At 46.4% G+C, this 19,737-nt stretch overlaps 1 protein-coding gene across 1 annotated transcript in view; it reads right to left on the bottom strand.

The window, feature by feature from the left end:
- il2 (interleukin 2) overlaps positions 1–19,737 on the bottom strand; it is a 107,844-nt gene that overhangs the window by 62,790 nt on the left and 25,317 nt on the right. Inside the window, exon 2 of the mRNA XM_072495632.1 lies at positions 2,961–3,070. Coding sequence (XP_072351733.1) covers positions 2,961–3,070 — 110 coding nt within the window. The remainder of the gene's footprint in view (positions 1–2,960; positions 3,071–19,737) is intronic.

The following is a 19,737-nucleotide window of genomic DNA, read 5'->3' as shown; positions in this document are numbered from 1 at the left end:
AACTCAAAACTGTGAGCTTCACGTGCTCACGCTCGTCCAGGCCGTACATGGTCGCCTGCTGCTTTACTCTAGCAAAGAAGTGGTGGGGGTCTGAGGTGGGGAGGAACGGTGTGATTTTCTCGCACGCATCCCGTAATTGGGTCACGGTTAAGGGGGTGGTGTACAGGAATTCCATGTCTCCTTCAGAGGTGACTGTGCGGTGGGTGGTTACTGGATTCATTGGTGCCTAAACTATCTGCTCTGTGGGGGGTTGGGGCGCTTTTCTCTTTTGGGGCTTTCCTTGCGCACATGTTCCCTGAACATATCTATGCACGGTCTCTTTTAATTCTTCCCAATCCGGGCCGTCTTCCTCATCTAACTGGGATCCAAAGGTGCTCTGGAACCCATTCTGAACTGAAAGTAAAGATTGCAGTTCTGCAATCTGTTTCCGGCACTTTGCGTGATCTAGTGAGCTTTGTCTGTGCTCCGTGGTGGTAGTATGGAGCACTCATAATGCTGCTTTCAGGTCGCTACACTGCCTTTGCAATGCCTCTACCTGTTTCTCTGTTTCCTCTCTTACCAGGGCTGCACGTTGCGTGTCCTGATAGGCCTTTTCGTACTGTGTCTGGAAGCTGCTTAGGTGCGCCAGACAAGGCTGGTGTGCCCTCTGGGCGTCATCCACCTCTCCGTCCTTTGCTGCTAACTTCCTTCTTAATTCTAGGTTCTCTTTCTCTATCTCGCTCACATCGACCGTACTCATTCGATGTGTCTCCTCTATCTCTTTACGGAGCGTCCGAACGACCTCCTCTGTGCCTCGCAATTATGCCAAACAGGACATAATTGCCATCGGCTTGCAAGCTTTTCCCAAACTTTTCTTATGGATTTCGCTCAGGTTCTCCCACCAAGCATGTCCTATACTCCCGGGACCTGTTTCCTCGTTTTCACAGAATTCGCTCCAAAGGGGCCATCCTTTCCCTTTGAGGTACTTTCTGATTTCCTCTTCACAAACGGGACACTGTCCTACTCTACTGCTGGTCGCTGCGACCACGAATTCTTTGGGGTTCATGAGGCGTTGCATTGCCTGCATTGCCATCTTTCCTCTCTAAATACTTCTCTTAAAATTTGGAACGAGGGGTATTAAGGTGGTGTTGTAATTACGGGTACGGCTTTTGCTATTTTCCGGAATACAAACTCCCGACAGTTTTGTCGCAACAAAAATCTATCAGTTTACCTTATCGCCCTGTTAGTTACGCATGCATTAACACACTTCCGAATTATGAGGATTGATCAGAACCGCTTGAACACTTGTGGTTTTTCTGTTCCCAATTAGATTTCTAATTCAAATTTTTGGGTTCTCCCGGAGTGGTTAAGCCACTTCTAGATCGGGTCCCGTCAGGATGTCGCCAGTAATATGTTGCTAACTTTTGGTTGGCTCTTAAATCGTAATTTGCTCTGTTTGTTTAACCTTGGCTCTAGAGTTGCCAGGTATCTTTATGATACCGCCACGAGGTTCAAGTTCAAGTAATGATCAATAACTCAACACACCAATTAATAAGATTCAAATCAAAGCACATTTATTATACACAGTAAATCACTACATGCATAAACTCTATTTTCTAGGCTATTCCTATCACTAAAAGGCCTATACTTAGCTTCGGACTGGCCCACCAGGTCAGGGGAACAAATGGCCTTTCGTTCAGGTCCTGAGTCTGCAGGATTCAAAAGCTGGTATGGACTGGTAGTTAGGAGCGCCTATCACGTAGCGAGCGTTGACTTGAGACTTACTTGGTTGGAGGCAGCGAGGCAGGTCACTGTGAAGGGTTGGTTCAAGTTGCTGAGTGACCCTGCCAAAGAAGAACGATTTGAACTTGGGGGCTTTACTTTATAGTCCCCAGGGGCTACCCGCCCTTCGGGGTGGACCCCGTACCTGGTTCCAAGTGATTGGACTGCATTCCGATCACTTGGATCGATTTCTCCAATACTGGAGTTGTTCCCTGATCGTTGGGTGGTCCCTAAATGTCCGTTGGCCTTCCTTTGTCTTGGCTCCTGCTGGTGCCGAGGAGTCTGGCTTGGCTTTATTCACCTCAACTGTTGCCATTGTGCCCTGGAATCGCTCATTACTATGCAGGTGGCTGCTGGTTTCAGTGCTGTCTGGTTTCTTACAGGTTCCAATACACATGATTTCTGTATTTGCTAGTCTTTGCCTGTGTTGGCTGAATTTCCCTTCAGCCTTTGCGGTTCTCCATTTTAAGTCGGGAAGTGGCCAACTCAGGTGGCTACATTAGTTATCTTTGAGACCTCAACTCTTTCTGATCTTGAAAGTAAATGGATAGTTTAAAGCACAATTATGTACAATCTGACATCCTTATCATTTTTCTAGGACTTTGCAGAAAAACTGGTGTCGTTGTCTCCAGGTTTAAACTCCCTGCGCTTTCTTCCCAGTGAAACGATCTGGATCATTTTTAATGATTAAAACTACCCCATCTGTCAGAAAGTCTCCAAAACATGACCCTCTTCATTTTTATCCAAAACATAGCAACTGTTATAAATCTCATAATTGTAATACTATTTGATGTCACCAAATGGTTTGTGCTCTAAATCAAGTCTTTTAATGTATTTTTGACTTAAATAGAATTTAATGTTACATCAAATACCTGAAACCATTCCCCTGTGTATTCACTGATTTCACCCAAGCAAGTGTTAGCCACTTCCGTCATTTCAAGTTGCCACTTGCAACTGAGGTATATATATTAAGAGGGAAGTAAAGTTGAAATTCTTCCACACATTCTTCCACAATTCTTCCAGCACTGCAATAGTTAATCAACTATTCACTAGCTCAGTGATACGCAAATTAATTTACAGTGAAGAATATGCGGCAAATGTCCATTTTGTACAGTACAATGCATACCACTTTAATAAATGCTCAGCATATTATTGCATATTTCACTCAGATAAACAGATATCCATAAATAAAAAGTTACCATAATAAGAGCAGAGAAATCCCAGTCTCAGTGTTTATGAATGTGAAAATATGGCAGTCCAGACTAAGATGAAGGTAACAGTCGAAACAAACTCGCTTCTCTTGCCTTCTCTGCAGAAACAAAAACATATAAAATGAAAAATAGCTGTGCAAACACGTGCACACAAACACCTTCTACACACATCGCATTTTAAAGTATCAAAATAATTTTTATAAGCAATCGTTTCCTGCTGTTGCTTTGCTACCTGATATAGTGGCCAAATCAGCTGCTGTTAAACAGAAAACTAAAGGCCTCTTTGAAAACACCACAAAACTCACTGCGGCACTCATATGTCCATCTGATGCTAGGTTTTCAGTGCACTCCTTCCCCAAGACTGTCTCTTCCCATTAAGGTTTTACATCCCATTCTGCTTGGCAAAGGGGCTACTGAATTTTCCAAACCGTCACCCAATTGAATTTAGAGCTGGCAGCTCGCTGGTCAAATTTCAAACTGACCCGACCTATGAAGATGATTCCTAGCCTCTCACTAAGTGCCAATGAGCGGGCAATGCAAGCACTCAGCCTACTACCTGGCTCTCCATATCAAAATTGCTTCAGCGTAGGTCTCCAACTTGCCATGAATAATGCTACCAAAGCAAGCAGGTTATATTTCAAAAAAGAACTTAAGAATTCTTAGCTTTCTTGGAGAAGGTATAAATTTCAATATTTTGCCTTAGTAATACAGAGGTGAGAGTCAGGAACTGTGACTATAACCCTCAGCACATAACATGTGTTGAACAATAAAATACATTTTAATTGGATGTCTCCAAAATTACTTAAATGCAATTCACTGGTAACATTGTTACAAAGCACGCTGATGTTATCTGTCAGGGTTTCCAAACTTAGACCGGTTCTTGGGGCTGTGCGGTTTTGTTTTGTTTTGGTGTGAGGAGGCAAATGAAACCTCAGCGAGAATAAACAGCCCAGTCATTGTGTAACAATTATTACCGACTATTCATTAAAGTAAAGAAAAGACAAGTACACACAAACAGGACTGGTCTACTCACACAATTAAGATGTATGAATTACTGTGAAGCAACAGTGCTAACAAGTGTGCTTCGGTGCCGCCCTTTTCTTGTCTTGGTTGCTAGCAGCTACGGAATGGAAGCAGCTCTCCGCCACGATTTGGCGCCAAAAGCACGTACATAGAAGCCGCTTGACGTTAAGTGTATGTGCAAGGGGCGTGACATGCTCGCTGCACACAGCCTCATTTTGTTTTCATCAGGCGGCAGAGGCTGCCATTCTCAAAACAGATGCTGCTAACAACCGTTGAGCACTTCCGCCACGATCAGGAACACATCAGGAATGAGAGACCGATTGCTCTTCAACACCCACGATTCGCCTGCAGGTCGTGACCTGCACTTAGAAAAAACGTGATGTAGACCGTACCCCTTGTCCCAAAATATATCTACGATACCTGAACTCCGTAAGACTTTTCAGTTTCCGAAAACAAAATAAAAATTAATTAACCAGTTTATAGTTACCACACAATACAGGAATGATAATCAAGGCTAGGAAATGTCTTACAGTCAGAGAGGTCTACAGCACAGAAAAGGCTATTCAGCCCATCGCCTCTGTATCAGTCCAAAGCAACCACCCAACTATTTTAATCTTTTCCTTGTCCAGCAAAGGTATTTAAAACTGCCGTTATGATGGTTTTCTGCACTGCTTGGCTCCAAGACTTAAAGAGGTTTATTTCATGCAAACGTGACCTCTGGGCTGCTGGCTGAAAAGCATTGGCCTTCAGGCTTGGTGGCTGGAAACTGGCTTGTTTGTCTTCTGTGACTGCAAGGTGTTAACTGCCTCCCTGGCTTCTGACCATCTAGCCCATTATACCCTTGTTCCTCTTTAATTATGTCTTCTGTGTATTTGGCTGCCTGCCTCCATCAACTTCCTTGACAATACATTAATATGTGTATACTTCAGTAATCTTTTTGAACATTTACAGGCTGTTTCTTCTCATGAACTATTCACACCTGATTATTATACAAATGGCCTTCTAACATCGGAATTGGGAGAGACGCATATCAATGGGACCTTTTAAATACTGTCTACTGCTGTCTCTAGGCAGATTTCTACCTGTTGTAGACACCGTGCATCCTATTATGTTTTGTTTAATACATTTACTGTTGTTGCTATGCAGATTCATGACAACATATGAATGTAAATGAGTTAGTACTGTGTAAAACTAGGTAAAGGTAAAGTCTTCATAGTCCCAGATGATAATAGGCTGCTTTCCCCTTTGATGGGGAGAGCTGACTGGTCATGATTTACCCTGAGGATCACTACACCTCAGGCGAGGGTCAAGGTTGAGAAGGCGGGGCCTTCATGAATAACCTCAGCCAGTATGGGTATTGATCCCGTGCTGCTGTCCTTGCTCTGCATCACAAACCAGCTGTCTAGCCAAGTGAGCTAAACCGGCCCCTAGCGGCAAAACTGCATAACAATTGAAAGCATAAGACTCCAAATATATGTTTTCCAATAAGAAACTAATGTATTCTCAATGCTTCAAACTCTAAAGCATAGTAAATAAGGATCCAGTCCTATATTCTATATTTCTCTCATTGCTTTCTCAGTATTTAGACTGTTAAGTAATGAAGAAGGTGAAGCATGAGTCAGTAGATAGTGAGGGGCTAGCAAGGATACTAATGAAGTACTTTGCCTCAGTTTTCATAAATGAGGAGGACCTTGAGATTATAGAACTACCAATGGTGCACGTAAAAGAGTGAGTGGAGCTTATCAACCAAAACAAATGGGCCGAAAGAAATTACTTCAAGCAAACAAATCAACGAGGCATGATAGAAACCCAAAAGATTCTTGGAGAAGTTAGAGAAGTAGAGAAGAAAAATCCAGTTATAATTTTTAGAAATTGTAAGAAGCTCAATTTGTGGCCTTTCTCAAAAAAGAGAACTGGAATAAGCCAAAAATGTCAAAACCAGTTAATCTGTGGATTGTAAAAAGACTAATGTAATGCCCCTATTCAACAAACAAGAAAGGCAGAAAGTAGGAAACTATTTACCAGTTAGTTTAACGTCTGATGTTGGGAGATTGTTGGAAACCATTATTAAGGAGGTAGTAACGGGACTTTTGGAAAGTCAAAATGGAATCCATCAGAATCAGTATGGTTTTATGAAGAGTAAATTGTTTTTGACTAACTTGCTAGATTTCTTCAAAGATGGAACAAGCAAAGTGAATAATGGGGGTCCTGTAAATGAAGTACATCTGAACTTCCAGAAGGCATTTGATAAGGTGCCGCACAAAAGGTAAGATCACACGAGGTTGTGTGTAATGTATTAGCTTTGATAGAGGATTGGCTCACCAACAAAAAGCAGAGAGAGGGGATAAATGGGCATTTTTCTGGCTGGCAAGCTGTAACTAGAGCAGTGAGGTGAAGAGGGACCCTCCCCTGGTTCTGGGACGGTGGGGAACAGGTGAGAGCAGAGGTGTGGCAGATGGTTCCGACATGGTTGAGAGCCCTGTTGTCCACAGTGGGTGGGAATCCACAATTAAGGAAGAATGAAGACACATCAGAAAATGAAATGAAATGAAATGAAATGAAAAATGAAATGAAATGAAAATGAAAACCGCTTATTGTCACGAGTAGGCTTCAATGAAGTTACTGTGAAAAGCCCCTAGTCGCCACATTACGGGGCCTGTTCGGGGAGGCTGGTACGGGAATTGAACCGTGCTGCTGGCCTGCCTTGGTCTGCTTTAAAAGCCAGCGATTTAACCCAGTGTGCTAAACCATCAGCAGCACCATTTTGGGAAGTGGCATCATCAGAAACAGATGCGGCGGAGGCAAAGGAACTAGGAGAATGGGATGGAATTCTTACAGGATGCTGGAAATGAAGAGTAGTAGTTGAGGAAGTTGTGGGAGTCAGTGAGTTTGTAATGGATACTTGTGGACAGTCTATCCCCAGAAATTGAAATAGAAAGATCAAAGAAGGTAAGGGAAGTGTCGGAGATGGACCATGTGAAGGTGATAAAGGGCTGGAAATTGGAAGAGATATCAAAAACTTTTTCCAGGTTCAGACAGAAACATGAAGTGGCACCGAAACAGTCGTCAATGTACCGCTAAAAGAGTTATGGGATGGGGCCAGAGTAGGACTGGAACAAGGAATGTTCCACATACCCTATAAAGAAACAGACAAAACTGGGACCCATGCGAGTACCCACAGCCACACCTTTAGTTTAAATAAATATTGAGATTGCATAAGACCTTCCCGTATTTGCACAGTTTTGGGAACTCCATTAACAGAAGGATATAAAAGACAATGGAAAAGGTGCACTAGGATGTTAAGAATATAATACAGCTCGGAAGAGAAACGTGAGGAACTAATCACTCAAGCTGAGAAGATTAAGGAATAACCCAATAAGAGGAAATTTAAGTTCATAAATTCATAAGATATATGAGCACAATTAGACCATTCGCCCCATCTAGTCTGCTCCACCATTTTATCATGGCAGGTATGTTCCTCATCTTTTACCGACAATGCTACAGACCAAGAGCTGGAATGCGAAATCAGCCAGAGCATCTCTGCCCTAGAACACATGATCTCGGAGCAAGATTGGCAATTTAGCCTCCTGAGCCTAAATGCCTTCAATGTGATCATGGCTGATCCCATCCTGACCTCATCTCCACCATCCTGCCCGCTCTCCATAACCCTTCAACCCATTACCAATTAAAAATCTGTCTAACTCCTCCTTAAATTTACTCACTGTCCCTGCAGCCACCGCACTCTGGGATAACGAATTCCACAGATTCACAACCCTTTGGGAGAAGTAGTTTCTCCTCAAATGTGTTTTAAATTTGCTCCCTCTTATTCTAAGATTATGACCTCTCATTTTAGAATGCCCCTCAAGAGGAAGCATCTGCTCCACATCTACTTAACCATATCTTTTAGCATCTTGTATACCTCAATTTGATCTCCCCTCATTCTTCTAGACTCTCGAGAGTGTAGGCCTAAACTGTTCAATCTCTCCTCATACGATAAACCCCTCACCTCTAGAATCTGGTGAACCTCCTCTGAACTGCCTCCAATGCCACTACATCTTTCCTCAAGTAAGGGGACCAAACTGTGCACAATACTCCAGGTGCGGTCTTACCAATGCCTTGTATAGTTGCAACAACATTTCTTTACCTTGATACTCAATTCCTTTTGCTATAAGTGCCACAATTCCATTTGCTTCTTTAATTATCTGCTGTGCCTGCATGCTAGTTTTCTGCGACTTGCACGAGGCCACCCAGATCCCTCTGCATCGGAGCACCCCAAAGTCTCTCCCCATTTAGATAATAAGTTGCCTTTCCATTTTTTCGACCAAAATGCATGACTTCATACTTATCCACGTTAAACTCCATCTGCCACGTTTTGGCCCACTCTCCTATCCTATCTATATCCATTTATAAGGTTCATATTTCCTCATTGCAACTTACTGTCCCACTTATTTTTGTGTCATCTGCAAATGTGGCTGTAGAACCTTCTATCCCTGCATCCAAGTCATTAATATAGATTGTAAATAGTTGGGACCCAAGGACAGAAACCTGTGGCATCCCACTAGTTACATCTTGCCATCCAGAAAAAGTCCCATTTATCCCGACTATTTGTCACCTGTCTATCAGTCAGTCTTCTAGCCAAGTTAATAAATTACCCCTAATCTAATGTGATCTCTCCTTGTGAATCAACCTTCGGTGCGGCATCTTATCAAACACCTTCCGGACGTCCAGATACACTACATCTACAGGATTCCCATTATCCACTTCACTTGTTACATCTTCGAAGAACTAAAACAAATTAGTCAAACATGATTTGCCCTTCATAACACCATGCTGACTCTGATGGATAGCGCTTTGGCTTTCCAAATGTCCTGATATCATGTCTTTGATAATTGAGTCTCACAATTTTCCAGCAACAGATGTTGGTCTGTAATTTCCCACATTCTGCCTTCCTCCCTTATTGCATAAGGGTGTTACGGTAGTATTTTTCCAATCCACTGGAACCTTTCTCATGTCCATGGAATTTTGGAATATCATAACCAACGGATCCACTATCTCTGCTGCCACTTCCTTTAACACCCTAGGACATAGGCCATCAGGCCCTGGGGACATGTCTGCCCTCAATCCCAAAAGTCTGTTGAGTACTGTTTCCCTATTGATGCTGATTGTTCCATGTTTCACCGTTTCTATTACCTCTGAATTGCCCGTTCCTATAGGAATGGTACTAGTGCCCTCCACCGTGAAGACTGAAGAAAAGTATTGATTTAGCATCTCTGCCATTTCTGTGTTCTCCGCTATTAACTCACCAGTTTCATTTTCCAAGGGGCCAACATTCCACCTTAGCGACTCTCTTCCTTTTTACATACCTGTAGAAGCTTTTGCTATTCTTTTTTGATATTCTGTGCTAGTTTTTTTTGTAATTTTTTAATTACTTTTTAGTATCCCTTTGTGTATGTTTGAAAGTTTCCCAATCTTTGCAATATTATATAACATAGTTTTAGAATGTCCTTGATCTCCTTGTTTAGCCATGGATGTTGTTTACCCCTCTTCTCATCCTTCTTCCTCAGTGGAATATATTTTAGTTGTTAGAAATTGAGTTTCTCCTTAAACAGCTGCCAGTGCACATCAGCTGTCCTACCTTTTAGCCTTCCTGCCCTATTAGGACCAAATCTGACCTCAAGCCTGTGCAATCTCATTTGTTTAATTCCAGAACACTAGTGTGGGACTCCACTTTCTCGCCCACAAACTGAATCTTGAATTCTATCATACTATGGTCACTACTCCCTAGTAGATCCTTAACTATGAGGTCTTTAATTAATCCCTCCTTATTACGAAATACCAAATCAAGAGTAGCCTCCTCCCTGGTTGGTCCCCCAACATTGTATGGTGACTCTGACTGACTGAGCCAGGCTAGCTCTTAGCCACATGCTGGAGGTGTTATACTGTACATACACCCTGACTCACTCTGTAGATGTTTATCAGTAGAAAGAGGTGGAGTGTGAGTGCCTCGTGCCTTTTATAGTGAGATACCACCCCTGAGTGTCCTGCCTGCTCATTGGTCATGTCCTGTTCTCTGTGTTCATTAGCTGCCTGTCTGTATATCATTATCTACATGCCTGCATATCATAACATCTCCCCTTTTTTTAAATGTTTTGTTGGCCCATGGGAACGTTCTTACATGTGGTGGCATAGCATATATTAACATATTTATAAGCGGTGGTATATGTGAACGTATTTACATGTGAAGACAGCTGTCTAATGTGAGAAAACAGAACATAGCAAACAAACCAAATGTTCATAAGTCCAGTCTCTGGGGCTTGTGTCCGATCCTGGTCGACCGCCAGAGGGGTGGTGGTGGTGGGGACGACGGCGCCTTGTCAGGCAGGATGGAAGCCTGACTGGTGGCCTCGTGGTGCGAGGTATCAGGAGGTGGCAAAACAACGGACGGAAACGGAGAAGAAAGAGGTTGCGGGCAGGCAACTTTGCGCAATGCCCATCTGTTTCGTCGCACAACAGAACCATCAGCCATATGTACAACATACGAGCGGGGCGCAGCCTGTCGAACAACGACAGCTGGAGCAGACTAGCCACCATCCGGTACCTTAATCCTGACAATGTCTGCCGGGGATAACACGGGCAAATCGGTGGCATGAGCACCATTGCCCTGCTTTTGCTGGTTTCGGAGCTGCTGCACCTTCTACAGCACCGGGTGGTGATCCAGGTTGGGCAAGTGTATGGCTGGAAGTGTCGTCCGCAGGTCCCTTTTCATCAGGAGTTGAGGCGGCGACATGACAGTGGAGAGTGGGGTCGCCCTGTACGCAAGCAGCGCGAGGTAGATGTCAGAATCTGCGGCCTTGCAGATGAGCTGTTTCACAATGTGCACCCCTTTTTCAACCTTCCCATTGGACTGCGGATAGTGTGGGCTGGAAGTGACATGTTTGAAATGGTATGACTTGGCAAACATAGACCACTCGTGGCTGTTGAAGCACGGGCCATTGTCACTCATGACAGTGAGTGGGACACCATGCCTGGAGAATGTCTCCTTACAGGCTTTGATGACGGTCCGAGATGTGAGGTCTGAGAGCTTCATGACTTCAGGGTAATTGGAGAAATAGTCAATAATCAACACGTAGTCACGGCCATTCGCACAAAAGAGGTCGATGCCAACCTTGGACCACGAGGAGGACTTGATTTCATGCTGCTGGAGCATCTCCTTGCTCTGCGCTGGCTGGAAGCGTTGACAGGTCGCACAGTTAAGGACCATGTTCGAGATGTCCTGGCTAATACCGGGCCAGTAGACAGCCTGCCTGGCTCTGCGTCTGCACTTCTCGACGCCCAGGTTTCCCTCATGGATTTGGCAGAGCACCAAGCTCTGGAGACTGAGTGGAATGACAATCCAGTCCAGCTTGAGGAAGATACCATCAATCACCGTCTGGTCGTCCTTTACATTGTAAAATTGAGGGCACTGCCCTTTCTGCCAGCCATTGGCAAGGTGGTGCATGACACGCTGCAAGAGGGGGTCTTTGGCTGTCTCCTCGCGGATACGAACCACCTTCTCATCAGACGCCGTGAGGGTGCTAGCACACAGCTGCACCTGTGATTCAATCTACCGGATGATTTCCAGCGGTTCACTAGGCAATGTGATGGAGCGGGACAATGCATCAGCGATGATGAGCTCTTTGTCAGGAATGTACACTAAGTCAAAGTCGTATCTTCTGAGTTTGAGGAGGATGCGCTGCAACCGAGGCGTCATGTAGTTCAGGTCCTTGTGGATAATGTGGACCAGAGGCCTATGATCCGTCTCGACAGTGAATGTCGGCAGGCTGTAGACATAGTCGTGAAACTTGAGAATGCCAGTGAGAAGACCCAGGCATTCCTTCTCTATTTGCGCATACCTTGTTTCGGTGCCCGTCGTGGCCGTCGATGTGTCGGCTCCCGGTGTCCAGGATGAAGTGTCATTGCGTTGAAGCAGCACCACACCGATGCCATCCTGGCTCGCATCTGTCGAGATCTTCGTCTTCCTGTCTGGGTCAAAAAATATGCCAAGACGGGTGCTGCCTTCCACTCAAAGGCAGTGGACTTTTTTACCAGGTTTCGTAGGGTCGTGGTGTGTGAGGCCAGGTTTGGGATGAACTTGCACTGAAAATTGACCATGCCCAGGAAGCGCAACACTGCCTTCTTGTCTTCAGGGACCATCATGGCTTTGATGGCCTTGACCTTGTCTGTGTCCGGGTGCACGGCCTGCTGAGAGATCTGGTCACCTAGGAACTTGAGTGTCGACATGTCAAAGCAACATTTGGACCTGTTCAGCTTCAGGCCATTGGTATGGACACAGCGGAATACCTGCTGGAGACGGGAAATATGCTCTTCAGGGGTCGTGGACCATACGATGATGTCGTCCACGTACACACAAACCCCTTCAATGCCCTCCATCATCTGCTCCATGATGCGATGGAAGATCTCCTATGCCGAGACAATGCCAAACGGCATGCAATTATAGCAGTATCTGCCAAACGGTGTGTTGAAGGTGCAGAGCCTTCTGCTGGACTCATCCAGCTGGATTTGCCAAAATCCATGTGGCGCATCTAACTTGGTGAAAAAAAGTGCGTGTGCTATCTCACTGGCGAGTTCCTCCCGCTTCGGGATGGGGTAATGCTCACGCATTATCTTCTTATTGAGATCTTTGGGATCAATGCAGATGCGCAGGTCTCCCGAAGGCTTTCGAGCACATACCATCGAGCTTACACAGTCAGTCGGTTCGGTTACCTTGCAAATGATGCCCTGTTTCTGAAGATCCTTGAGCTGTGCCTTCAGGCGCTCCCTCAGCTTGGCATCAGGTCGTAGCAGAATCTTGTATCCATATGGCAGCGTGCCCATCCTGTTGAACACATCCGGATACTGAGCGAGGATGTCGTCAATGCCGGCTTGAAGATCCAGATTGGAGGACGTCGTTGTGTAAACCCGCTGCACGAGGTTCAGCTGCTTGCAGGCATGCGCACCAAGTAGGGATGCCCTGTCTGGCTTGACAATTTCAAACGTAACCATGCATGGGTTCTCCAATTGGAGACGAGTAGATGGAAGATCCCAGTGCCGTGACGGCATTTCCGTTGTAGTCCAGGAGCCTGCAGGCTGCTGGAAGGATCTTGAGGGCTTCTTGATGTGTTTGAAATCTGCCTGTGAGAGGAGGTTGGCAGAAGCACCTGTGTCCAGCTTAAACTGAGTGGAGCAGTGGTTGACCTGCATCACCGCACGCCATTCGTCCGCAGAATCCACAGTGAGGATGGATTGACTTTGTGATGAGTTGGATGTGCCATATTCACATTTGGTAATGATGCCCACACAATAGGCGGAGTCCAGACATTCTTCCTCTGGATTCATTGTGCTGCCAGGATCAGAATCCTGCAATTATTATTGCACACTCTGGACGCGCCGTCCTCGGAATTGGGAGCGCTGGCCCCTGATTGGTGGTGCAGACCAGCACAAGGCTGCATAGTGTCCAGGCTTCCCGCAGTTTAAACATCGCCTGCCTCTTGCAGGGCAGTGTTTCTATAAGTGGGCGTTGCCACAGTTCGAGCACGTCATGATGTCGGCACCCTGACGCTCCACGCGTCGTCGCACATGCGCAGTGCAGATGTCGGCCTCTTTGTTATCCCGTTCGCATCGCGCATGTGTGGGGCCCTGGGAAAAGGGTGCAAAATGGCTGCTTTCATCAATGCTGAGGCGCTGCATCTGTAAGATGGCCTGCACACTCTCTGCCTCGTGGGAGGCAAGTTTCTCATTTTCAGCCGATTTGTACTGGGAATAGCGATTTTTGGCATACTCATGCACTGTGCATGTTTCAATCGCGACTGGCAGGGTCATATGCTTGATTTTCAATAGCTGCTCTCTCAGAGGATCAGAGTGAACTCCAAAAATGATGTGGTCTCTGATCATGGAGTCAGCAATATCAGCAAAGTTGCAGGACAGCGCTAGCAGGCGGAGGTTAGTTAAGAAGGAGTTGAAAGATTCATCTTTATCTTGTAGACGCTGTTTGAATATGTAGCGCTTGAAGATTTCATTGGTGTCCACTTCACAGTGACTGTCAAACTTGTCCAGGATGGTCTGAAACTTTGTCCTGTCCTGGCCTTCGGTGAAGTGAAAAGAGTTGAAGAGTTTGATGGATTGCTGTTGAGAGGAGAAGTGCGATCTTCCTTGCATCAGACGCACCCACGAGGTCTGAAGCTTCGATGTACAGCAGAAACTTTTGCTTGAATGTCCGCCAGTTGGCACTGAGATTGCCGGAGGTCCTGAGCTGGTGAGGAGCCTGAATCTTCTCCATGGCGCTGGGATACATTCGCTGGTCGTCATGGAACGGACTGAGGTAAACCACCTAGATTAAGCAGTCTCCTGGTAGCATGATGTGTTATGTACTCTGGGATAACACAGACTGCAGCTGGATGCAGCTATGACCAAAAGATACTCCAGACCTTGTGATGCACTATCAGTTACCACAAAGACAAGAATAGTGGAACAATCGAGGCTTTGTTGAGCAAGATGTTGTGCCTCCTGTAGGTCTAATATTACCTGCATGCACTGTGTGACCACTTCAAAATATCTTTTATTTTCAATAATTCTAAAGATCATGTATTCACTACTGTACATGGTAAATGAAAGAATAAATTGCTGTTAAATGCCTACTGCCCTGTTGGAAGGGCAAATATATCTAAATGGTGCATGTGAGGAAGTGTGAAAAAAATCAGTAGGCTCAACACATCTTCAAAAAGAAAGCCAAGTTACTTTTCTCATTCATTTCAACATTTTCCATTTCCGTTGACTTGTCAACTGAACTAATTTTGTCTGCTTGACACAGTCACCCAACGTCAAAACTACACCACCTCCACCCCAGAACTTTACAGTGTCAAATTTGAGTATTGCTGAAAATAAAGTCATACAGTCAAAGCTTTCTGTTTTGAATTCATCAGGACAGAGTTTGCAAGAATACCAACTGTAAAGGGAACAACAATTTGTACTGCATGAGAAGGCAGCACTGATTGGTTGGCAAGTGGACTCTGACTGGTAGAGGCATTGCCATGGAGAATGCACCAGGGAGTAGTTAAATGACAAGCTTCTGTTTAAATTCGGACCAGGCAGGTCAACTCTAATTGGCCAAGATATTGCCATGGGGAATGAATCAGTGAATGGCTATCCCGCTAAGCTGTTGTTTATTTGGAAAAGGTGCAATGTGAGGACATGCTCTTTCTGTCTGCAAAGGATAGGGCCCTGAGTGTGAATATATGTAGCTTCCATACTGCAAGCCCCACCTATACTCTTAAATTGGTTATCAGTTCATTTCTTAGCACAATCAAGATTGTTTAGCAAGTGCTGTCCAATCTTGGGGCCTTTCACAGTAACCTCATTGACGTGTTACTAGTGACAATTAACATTACTCATTTGTGTGATAGGCAGAACGAGGACACTAGGATCCCCCTGAATCTCAAGAGCTTCACAATCTCTCACCGTTTTGAGAATCAGCTTTTCTTTTTCATTCTTCCTGTCAAAATGGAAAATTTCACATTTCCCACATTATACTCTACTTGCAAGATCTTTGCCCACTCACTTAAAGTATGTCCTTTTATAGCCCCCTCTTGCCCTCTTCACAACGTACTTTCCTACCTATCTTTGTGTCATCAGCAAATGTTAAGTTTCTGAGACATATGAGTACAGCTGGAATACATAGATTAAACAGTTGACTACAGTAGACTTGGTGTTATGAACGATCAGATTATGTGAAGTGGTGATCAATTTTGGAGGTTTAGAATTTTTAAAAATTCACTTTGAAGGTCGCTGTTGGAAACTAGGCTGAAGGAATGTGTTTTACAAGTCCATGCAAGGCGTTATATTTTCATGGCAGAAATACCATTAAACCAAGCAAAAGCATGACTACAGATAACTTACTGAAGATAAATTAAAACATGCTAAACAAGTTTTTGATTGCTTCTGTATCTGATGCTTCAGAATTTGCAATGGTCTTTGTTGATGGGTATCTGGATTTTAAAAAAATGTAATTCATGGGACATGGGTGTCACTGGCAGGGCTGGCATTTATTGCCCATCCCTAAGGGCATTTAAGAGTCAACCACATTGATGCAGGTCTGGAGTCACATGTAGCCCGACCAGGTAAGGGCCTTAAAGGTTTTTATGATAATGGTTTCATGGTCATCTTTAGACTTTTAATTCCAGAATTTTTTCGCTATTGAATTCAAATTTCACCATCTGCCATGGTGGGATTTGATCCCAGGTCCCCAGAGCATGACTCTAGGTCCCTGGACTTTTAGCCCAGCAACAATGCCATTATGCCACTGCCTCTCCCTAATGCCACTGGTTCAGCTAACCTGATGGTAAAATCCTCTCTGTCAATGTTTCCAAGATTCAACCATCTAAAGCAGGGAGACTGAGACAGTACAGTGATGAAAGTGTACCAGGATGGACTCTTTCCTCTTCCACCAGCAGTTGTTAGAGCGGTGGGATAGCATTTGTACTTGTGCAAGTACATCTGAATAAATGTCAGGGCCTTTCTTTCGTAATTTGGAGATCACAGTTTTTGTCTGATTTTTGTCTGATCAGTAAGAGCATATAAAGTGTGTAAAGCAATATACTGCCATTATTCCTCTTGTTCTGGATTGTTTGCGATTTTGAGGCTAACTGTCTGTTCCTATTCCATGGAGAGATGATAGTTTAAGTAATGTCAAGGTTGGCTCATTTTTGTTTCACGGTTGATCGGATTTATTTTGTCATTGACCCAGCCTGAATAATGCCCTCAATTTACCCCCTGGACGTCTGCGCTCTGCTGGTCTAGATTGGTTTTGACAGTGACACAATCCTCACACCACATTCTTTGCACTTGCTTCTTTTGGTTAAACACACTATTGTTTTGAGGTGCAGTAGAATTCACTGTCGGAAAATCCATTTCTGCAAACCATCGAGACATATATAGAGCTATTCTGATGCTATTTCTGAGCTCACTGAAGTTTTGCAAAAATCCAGTTTGTCTATAATGAAAGGGGAAGAGGAAACAGGTGCATTAATTGGCGAGTGGGAGTTAATGGCTTAAATGAGCTGAAAATTTATGAACTCTCTTTTTGCAATTGGCATATCTGCTGATTGTCCCTACCATCCTTTTCTTTCTCGTCGTTTTTCAGCTTCACTAGAATGCACGTTTATCTTTAAATCTCGAGGAATGATACACCTTCAAAAACGTAAACTTGCATTTTTATCAGGGAAGCCTGACTTTCCCTCCATCCCCCCTGTGGTAGTATGTATTGGGGGTCATGTGGGACTGGAAGCCCTAATGTCATTGGCTGACAGATCCCGGGTCCTGGTTGGCCGTTGACCTCTAGCTCCGCCCTTAAGGCGGAGTATAAGAAGCCGGAGTCCTCCCCCGCAGGCCATTCTACTATCGAGCTGCGGGGGAACAGACACGCTTAATAAAGCCTCATCGACTTCACTCTATTCGTCTCACGGAGTCTTTGTGCGCTACAATTTATTAAGCGTGCCTAAAAAGGACTATGGAGCTCAGGATCATTCCGGAATGCCTGAGGATCAGCCCCCACGCAGTGAACGCGGCAGCAGCCTTCAAGCACTGGCAGACTTGCTTCGAGGCCTACCTCAGAACGGCCACCGGCCGGGTCACAGAAGACCAAAAACTACAGGTCATGCACTCGAGGGTGAGCACGGAGATCTTCTCCCTCATCAAAGACTCGGAGGATTTCCAGACGGCGTTCGCAGCACTGAAAAGTCTCTATGTCCGCCCAGTTAACCAAATCTACGCTCGCTACCAGCTCGCGACGAGACGGCAAGGTCCCGGAGAATCGATGGACGAATTCTACGCCGCGCTGCTGATTTTGGGACGAGCCTACAGCTGCCCTTCGGTGAACGCAAATGAACACACGGACATGTTAATGCGCGATGCTTTTGTGGCAGGTATGAATTCCTCCCAAATCCGCCAAAGACTTCTAGAAAGAGAGTCGCTAGGACTCTCAGAGGCCCGGGCCCTAGCAGCCTCCCTAGACGTGGCCGCGCGTAATACCCCCGCCTACGGCCCCGACCGCGCGGCAGCCCATTGGGCTCCGTACGTACCCATCGCGACAAACCCACCCCCCCCCGGACACCCCACAGGCTTGCGCGGTTCAGACGCCAAGTCGCACCGGGGGCGCCCGCTGCTATTTCTGCGGCCAGGCGAAACACCCCCGGCAGCGCTGCCCGGCCCGCGCAGCAATCTGCAAGAGCTGCGGGAAAAAGGGCCATTTCGCGGTTGTGTGCCGGTCCCGCGAGGTCGCCGCTGTCCCGGGAGAACAGGGAGCCCTGCAAGCCATTTACGCTCCCCACCCGCTGGCGCAGCCGCTCTGGGTCCCGACCACCGCGGTCCCGGGAGAACAGGGAGCCCTGCACGCCGCGTACGCTCCCCAACGCCCCCCCCCCCCCGCACCCCATGTATGACCCGCCAGCGCTACCACTTTGGGTCCCGACCACCACTCCCCACGGAGAAGAGGGAGTTCTGGCCGTCTCTAACGCCCCCCTAACCCCCCCCCCCCCCGCGCTCCACGTCTGACCCGCCGGCGCTACCAACTTGGGTCCCGACCACCGCTGTCCCCGGAGAGGAGGGAGCCCCGCGCGGTCCTAACGCTCCCCAACCCCCCCAGAGCCCCATGTGCGATCTGCAGACGCCGCCATTTTGGATCCCGGCCACCACGAGGGGAGGAAGGGCGCCACCATCTTGGACCACCCCAAACCTCTACGACGCGTGGGGGTGGCCATTTTGTCCACCCCCGCCGCCATCTTGTGACCCCCCAGCCACGTGCGATGTATGGGGACGGCCATTTTGTTCATCCCCGACGCCATCTTGGACGGCAACAACGGACCCCACTCCACTACTACAACCACGTCTCGCTTCAATTACGCTCGATCAAGCTCGGCCCCGGACACTCCAGGCGACGACCACAACGGTGCTAATAAACGGCCACGAGACACCATGCCTAGTCGACTCCGGGAGCACGGAGAGATTTATCCACCCCAACACGGTAAGACGCTGTTCCTTGACCACCTACCCCAGCGCACAAAAGATTTCCCTAGCTGCAGGATCCCACTCCGTACAGATCCAAGGATTCTGCATAGTTACCCTAACAGTGCAGGGGAGGGAGTTCAAAAACTACAAACTAAACGTCCTTCCCCAACTCTGCGCCCCCACCTTACTGGGATTAGATTTCCAATGCAATCTACAGAGCCTTACGTTCAAATTCGACGGCCCAATACCCCCACTCACTATCTGCGGCCTCGCAACCCTCAAGGTGCAACCCCCGTCCTTGTTTGCGAACCTCAGCCCGGATTGCAAACCCGTCGCCACTAGGAGCAGACGGTACAGCGCCCAGGACCGGACCTTCATTCGGTCCGAAATCCAGCAGCTACTAAAGGAGGGCATAATCCAGGCCAGCAATAGTCCCTGGAGAGCGCAGGTGGTAGTAGTGAAGACAGGGGAGAAACAAAGGATGGTCATAGACTATAGCCAGACCATCAATAGGTGCACACAACTAGACGCGTACCCTCTCCCCCGCATATCCGACATGGTCAATCGGATTGCCCAATATAAAGTCTTCTCCACCGTGGACCTCAAGTCCGCCTACCATCAGCTCCCCATCCGCCCAAGTGACCGCAAGTACACAGCCTTCGAGGCAGACGGGCGATTATACCATTTCCTAAGGGTCCCATTTGGC

The sequence above is a fragment of the Scyliorhinus torazame genome, chromosome 3, assembly GCF_047496885.1.
Source record: "Scyliorhinus torazame isolate Kashiwa2021f chromosome 3, sScyTor2.1, whole genome shotgun sequence".
NCBI lineage: Eukaryota > Metazoa > Chordata > Chondrichthyes > Carcharhiniformes > Scyliorhinidae > Scyliorhinus > Scyliorhinus torazame.
This window is presented reverse-complemented; position numbering and strand designations above follow the sequence as displayed.